General features: G+C 41.0%; 1 protein-coding gene across 1 annotated transcript; it reads right to left on the bottom strand.

The window, feature by feature from the left end:
• Positions 1–1,524: 1,524 nt before the first annotated feature.
• Positions 1,525–5,367, bottom strand: LOC142498075 (indolethylamine N-methyltransferase-like). The gene is made up of 3 exons (XM_075606583.1): positions 5,220–5,367; positions 4,847–4,970; positions 1,525–1,954 (listed from the first exon to the last, which is right to left on the bottom strand). Exons 1-3 carry the CDS (start codon positions 5,365–5,367, stop codon positions 1,525–1,527), a joined length of 702 nt encoding a protein of 233 aa, XP_075462698.1.
• Between the last annotated feature and the right edge of the window lie 1,963 nt (positions 5,368–7,330).

Genomic DNA, 7,330 nt, shown 5'->3' with positions numbered 1-7,330 from the left:
GCATCAATCTTTAATATGATGGTGATAATTATGTACTATTTTTGGTGGTTATATATTCTAATATATATTTTAATAAATTGTTTAAATTTGTGTGTTTTTTAGTTGTGGTATTCTCCTCTGTTCGACTGTGATTGGACGTATACCCAATTAAGGTCCGACCAATCACGGGAGATCACCGGGTATTTAATGCACCTGATATTACTCCTAAATTATTCCCTGATGAAGTGGCCTCGCTGCTATGAAACGCGTAGGATGTATAAAGTATAACCTGCTACCTTCTCTGATTGGTAATGACAATATCATTGTGTTACTACTATCTGCTAATGAATTTATTCTGGTTGAAGTGTTGTATGGCGCGTTAAGTGTCATCACAAGATAGCCTTTACCAGTGTATGCTCTGAGCTCTCAGCGGTTTATTACTGCAGTGCTGCTAACACCCTGCCCTGGTTACCTCTGCGGGCTAACCGCATATGGACTTTGTTTGATTCTGTGACCAGCGGTGAGGAAAGAGATCTCCCTGTTAATATGAAACATTTTGAGACTTCTTTATACCGAATACACAGGATCCTGCCCTTGGAGTGTTGCCATACACCGAAGCTTTTGGAGGGTTTACAAGATAAGATGTTGATGACCAGGAAGAGCGATCGTGCCTTTGAGAGAGACAGACCAACCTACCTGTGTGAGAAAACTGACGGTGTCCTTCAATTCCTGACCAACTACCAACCTGGTGTTCGGTAACTCATGTCGTGTTACATGATATGCCTGTTTTGATCTATTTTGATGTACGCACAATACTCAACTTTTAATATAATTTTAATTACTAAATTGTACTTCACTATTAGCATTTTTCACTGTGTCTTGTCTTTTTTCTAACCTGTGATGAAGTATGGAGAGCCTAAATACCTGACCTGGTGGTGGCCCTTGAGGACTGCAGTTGCCCACCACTGCTCTAAGGGGTTTATGCATCAAAGTACAGAAAAGTGTGAGTTTGACACACCGCCCCATTTTTTCTTAGCAGGGCTTTGGCGTGTGTAAGAACAGTTGCTTACATCTGATGCAGAATTGTAGACTTGTGCCGCTACAGATGTGGCAGATTGTTTTGGGAAAATAAAATGGGAAAAGAAGGGTGCGTAGAGACGCAGAATTTTTCTTATTAGGAATTTATTTAATTTAATTATTATGATACGGGTAATAAGGGGGATGAGATCTTTACTAATATGTTAGACTTAGATTAAGATTATACTTATAATCTATAATACTATAAAAATGTAACCCAAATTAGCGATGAATGTAGAAAGATAAAAAAGGTATTGTCATACTGTACATGTACATATACTATGTGTACACAAATAAATATATGCAAACACATACTGTCATGTCACTGCAGTTACACTTACACATTTACAATTCCTAGAAATATGGTAATTTATTTGACAGTAAGTAGCCATTGAGATATTTGCTGTATTTTTGCCATTCAGTAGGTAAAGTGTCAGATACATGGTTGTATAGTATTACCTATTATCACTAAACCTCCCTCTCCTTGCATGCTATCAGAAACATAACATGGTCATAATCTGAGAAAGTGCTGGTCTTTTTAGTAGGCAATGCTTCCAAATTCTCAATGATGAATCCTGCATCACAAACAGCCTCTCTTATAAACGCCTCATCATATGACAGACTGAAGAACTTGTGCTCACCAACCATATAGCCCGAATTATTATACGTCCCAATTAGTAACATGTGTCCCCCAGTTTTTAGCATTGACGCTAGTTTTTTCAGGTTGCTACAGAAAGCCTGGTGGTCCTTGCTAACAACCTGTAAGACAAATATGCAGAGGAGACAGTCCACCTGTGGTAGGACAACAGGTTCTAAAGGGTTATCTTTGGTGAGATCGCATTTGACAACGCGTTTCACTGCTCTTCTTGCTTTGTCTTCCTTTCCTTCCCACTCCTCGCTGAAATTACAAAATGAACAAGGATCACATGGCAGTTTTGGAGCAAACAGTGGTACATGGAGAAAATAATGTACACGCGTCACTCAAATGACTAATAGGCAATATTTTTGGCGGATTTGGATCTAATGTGGATCGGTTGGTTCCATTGGTCTGCGCATTTCAGTGGATCAATCTGAAAAAGAGCGATTAGCTTTGTGCGGATTTTTTATTATTACCAATACACTCAGAGGATTACGCAACTCGTGGACGGATTTGTGGAATCCAATGTGCAGATTCTTATGATTCTTAAGATTCCACTAACGGATTGCTGATTCCGCAGATTGGATTCTACAAATCCGTCCGGGGGTTGTATCCAATGGAGGTTTTTTGATGAATCAACGCGGATTAAAACCGACCACATCTGTTTGCAGATTTTACACCGCAAAATGGATTTTGGGGTGAAAATGCGAGATAATCCAGAAAACGGATTTGGGCCAATGTGCCCCTGTCCAATGACTGACAATTAAAAAGTCAAAATGAGCAGAAGACTGCTCAGTAAGAATGTCCCTATCTGTGTCAGTGCAGTACAGAATGGACTTAAATAAATCTCAGGTTTTACCAATTCCTGACATCGTTAACACCTTCAACACAGAAACCTGAGTTATTTCCCTATGTCAGAAAGTAGAAGGATAAGGTATTCTTATTAAGAGTTTAACCATTGAAAGATGTCAGTCCATATAATCAGTAATTAATGGGTATTTAAGAAATGGAATTCAGTTATCTTAATTAGCTACTGTATTTTCTTAATTTTTCCTTAGTTGTATTATTTTCTTGACCTATATATTACATCTCCATTCAGCACTGAATATATTATTGACACCATGTCAATACAAGTCAACAATTTTAATAGAGTCTCAAGCACTCTATATCTATCCCTTAAACCTCCCTCCAAATAACTAAGGGAGAGACACCAGTCCTCAAAAAGGAGAACACCGTAGATACTGGGATTTACAAATATATTTACACACACACACACACACATTGCACAGGGCCGGTGCAAGGGTATTTGGAACCCTAGGTGAACCTCTCTCTTTCCCCCACTGACACTCTCTCTCCACCCCACTAACCCACTCTCCCCCTCGGTTGATGCTCTCTCCCCCACCTCCACTCTCCTTCCCAAATATTGAAAATATTTCCTTTTCCCCACACTGACACACTCTCCCCCCATGTACTGACACTCTCTCTTCCCCCTCTTTGAAACTCTCTCTTCCCCCACCGACAATCTCTCTCCCTCCAAACACTGACACTCTCTCCCCACACTTACACTCTCTCCCTCTTCCCACACAAACACTATCTCCTTCTCCTCACACTAGCACGCTCTCCACAATGACACTCTCCCTCTCCCCAAACTGACATTATCTCTACCCACACTGAAACTCTCTTGCTCCCCAACCACTGACACTCTCTCTCCCACCTTATGCACACTAACACTCTCTCCCCACACTGACACTCTCTCTCCCACCCACTAACACTCTTTCTTGCCCCCTCCCCACTGCCATTTTGTCTTCCCCTCTCCACTGACAATCTTTCGCCCCAATTGACACTCTCTCTACCCAGTGACATTCTTTCTCCATGCACTGACACTCTTTCTCTCCACAATATGACACTCTCTCCCTCTCCCCTCACCGACACTATCTCCCCACACTGAAACTCTCTCACCCCCCTTCACAGACACTCCCTCCCACATAAAACCTCTCCCCCCCAACTGACATTCTCTCCCCTCCCCACTGACACTCTCTCTCCCCCCATAATATTTCCCCACACTGACGTACCAGAACACCCCCCCCTCTCTATCTTGCCGCCCATGCTGTTTCCATCTTTTTGGCACCATTTCCGGCCTCCTGAGAGCTCCTCCTGATTGGTTGCATTACCCAGCAGAAGCCAAACAGGATAGAAGAAACTGCACAGCTCTGTCCCTGCTCAGGTTTATCCACCGGTCTGCTATGACACTGCATAAAGCCAACTAGAGTGATGTCGCATCCCCCCCCCCCCCACACACACATATTCTGTCGCACCCCACATTTTTCCGCCCTGGGCAGCTGCCTAATTGGCCTAATGGTTACACCAGTTCTGAAAATCCCCACACACATCTCACACCCCACACACCCGACACCCCCCACAACCATAATGCATTTTCCACAAGAACTATATTGACAAGCCTATAGCACTTTGTGAGAAGGGGGATATGGGTGTCAGGCCAAACAGAATCAGAACCTACAACCTCTTCTATATAAAACACCATCTAGCATTGGGATCTAAACCAGCTGCTGGGAAGAGCCACTGTCACACTGCACTTTAGTGCCCAATTCATCTTTGGATTTCCATGTGCAGATCCTATTTTGGTAAAAAACCCATGGAAAATTCGTGGATCAGATATTGACAGGTTCTCCATTTCTAATAGTCAGTACAAAGAATAAAAGTTCAATAAATAAACGTTTAGCAACTTTTATATACAGTTTAGCAATCCCTTAGTAGCCTAAGTGGCCAACTAATCATTGGCAACCCATGTTTAGCTGGCAACTGAGGGCTACAATGGGATTATTATACACCTAACACTAGATTACTTACCCTCTATTGCATGCCAAATAGTAGGCATTGTTTGGAAACTATTTATTACCACTCCTGGGATTCTGTTCAATTATTTATGTTAAAGTCAGTGTTTTTACAGGTAAATTTCATAACAAAAGTGAAATTTGAAGAAATTACTTTCTTTTCATACTATAATGTGGATACAAATTAAACACATTCATGCCTAATATTGAGCATTGAGGTTCTTTAGTTGGATTTTCTTTCTTCCCCAAGGTCTAGATTTTCTCACCTGGAAGATGATTATTTTTCTGAAATATACTTTACCTCTTTCCTTCCAGCTCACAAACTATTTTTGCAGCGTGAGACCAGTCAGCAGCTCCGGGCTCCTTGTTCCTCCACATTTCAAATTCCCTGATATTTGCGTCTGTAAATTCAATCACATTGATCTCTTTGAAGAAATCACAGGCAGTTAAGAGATGGAAAGCGAGTGGTCCAATGGTAACATCGAGCAGAGTTTCCCCTCTCACACGCCCTGCACCCACCGGGTAGAAAATAGGAAAATAGAAATGTTTGACAACATTGTATTCACATTAGCAAAGTATTGAAGAAAACATAAGTGCTTATTCACATGCTTCAGTTCCCAAAAAATGTGATAATATTTTACAGTAGCTTCAATATCAACTATAAATGAACGTACCTGAAGAGAACATTTTAAACAATTGTGTAATAAGATATACAACCACCTCCTCAAACATATCATTAGTTCCATTATAGAAATATGTATCTATGAACCCTCTAGGATCAAACTCTTCATCATGGTAATGCTTGTGGAGACTGGAATCCATTGTGCGTGTCCTTGGTGTAACGATCCGGTTACTTCTACAGTATGTAGCACGTGTAGAAGCCTTAAGTTACAGCTTGAGAAGGTAGAACAGTCGAAGCTCGGTTGGCATCGCAGTATTTCAGCAATTACCAGAGCATGTGATAAGTTTCTGTACAAACATTCCCCGCGGACGGTGCTGATCCATGTTTGTTTATGTTGTTGCCTGAAAAATGTTTTGTCATTAGGATTATTGAAATTATCCATCTGATATGACACATGATACTAAACTTGTGCATTTATTGTGGTCTATATATCATCAGGTCAGTCTGTGCTGATTCTTTTGCTAAAAAAAAATGTGTTTTCTTTGTAGGATTCCAGTCATATGTATGAGAGATAAGGGTGGGCAATTTCACCAGTGTTTACACTTTCAAATAAATGTTCACGTCTGTCTGTGCTAAAAACAATAGCATTTTGTTAGTGTGATTCACGCCAGATGTACTGTCGCGGCCCCTCATATCCTCCGTCTTGCCCATAAAAATATGGGGATGCTCTCCGTTTCTCACGGAGTTTCCCACGCGGTGGCTGCATCATCAGGCAAGCGCTAATGGTGCTTATCATTGAAAGCGCCCAAGGCGCGAGAAAAATGACGAAAAGAAGCCGCGCGCTGCCGCGTTTTTAAAAATCCCGCGGTGGCGGCCGCAGGAGGATAAAGGCGGCCGCCACTGTATGAGAGATATACTGTAAGTGACACTTTCACACGTGGTTTGAGTTTTAAATAATATTGTGTTTGTAATGTAGTTTTTTTATTACTAAAAATGTTTTCGTATTTTTGATGTTGGTTCAGGTTTCACAAAAACTACATTTGTTTGGTTTTGGCTTCTGGATTTCTACCAAATAATGAAAAAAATAAAAATAAACAGCAAATGCTAAAATAGTGTAATAATCCCTGAACAGTTCCTTAAATCTGTATAAAATCATAAAACTAAAATGATCTAATTTAAAACAATTGAACAATATATTGTGAGAGACAATAGGCACTGGGCCTAAGGTTCTGGTTTTGGTTCTGATTCTAAAAATCTTAAGGGTTTTTGTTTTGGAATATAAGGTTCTGGAACACTCAGATTTCACACACCAGGTTTTGTCTATCGCTAATGAATTAATACATTTGTATAATTCGGGGCAAACAAATTGTGGCACAGCCATTATGCACCAAAAACACGATTTGCACCATCTTTAAGGTGATAGAGAAAAGCAATGCAGAAACACGTCAGTAAAAGTAATGCAAGCCGCTCATTTCTTATCACTTATACCTGCGGTAAAACGCACACTAAGCTTATCTGGTTAAAGACAAACCTAGATATACCAGAAAGGGACACAGTTAAGATCAGCACATAGACACTGCCTCTCGCTGGTATATTTCAGTGTGAGTTGAGACAAAATTAGGACTTTGCACAATCTTTGTACATTTCCGTTCAGCAGCACACAGCTCTGTAACACATTGATTCTCTATAACATATTATGCTAGTAACAATGAAACATTGAGGGGTTTTTAAATTGTTATACAGTAGCCAGGGCTGCCAACAGATTTCCCGGGGCCCTAGACTAGTTACGTCGTCCCCCCTCGGTAGTATTTTGAGCCCCCCATTTCACACCTCAAGAGCCCCTCTATTTCCTACCCTCTTCCCATGAATTTCTCTCCTCTCTGTTTCACTCTTACTCCCTCTATTCCTCACTCACTCCCTCCCCCCTCTCTCTCCTCTCACTCGCCCCCACCTTCCATCAATTTCCCCACTCTCCCTCAATCCCCCCCCACAAAATACATCCCCAAAAAACACCACCCACCTAAATAGATTTAAAAAATACACCTCCACCCCCAATGCATATTCAAAAATACACCCCCCACCACATATTACAAAATACACAACACAACCACAATGCATATTAGAAAATACACCCCCCACCCCATATAAAAAATACACCCCCAC

This window comes from Ascaphus truei, chromosome 6 (genome assembly GCF_040206685.1).
Source record: "Ascaphus truei isolate aAscTru1 chromosome 6, aAscTru1.hap1, whole genome shotgun sequence".
Classification (NCBI taxonomy): domain Eukaryota; kingdom Metazoa; phylum Chordata; class Amphibia; order Anura; family Ascaphidae; genus Ascaphus; species Ascaphus truei.
Note: the sequence above shows the minus strand (reverse complement) of the source record. Positions and strands in the feature narration are given on the sequence as shown.

What these genes read in the sequence shown, in the direction of transcription:
- LOC142498075 (XM_075606583.1), bottom strand. Translation starts at nt 5,367, where the DNA reads ATGGATTCCAGTCTCCACAAGCATTACCATGATGAAGAGTTTGATCCT. An exon ending in GTTTAAAATGTTCTCTTCAG is followed by an intron (nt 4,971 to 5,219) that starts GTACGTTCATTT and finishes ATTTCTTCAAAG; the next exon opens with AGATCAATGTGATTGAATTT. An exon ending in TGTGAGCTGGAAGGAAAGAG is followed by an intron (nt 1,955 to 4,846) that starts GTAAAGTATATT and finishes TTGTAATTTCAG; the next exon opens with CGAGGAGTGGGAAGGAAAGG.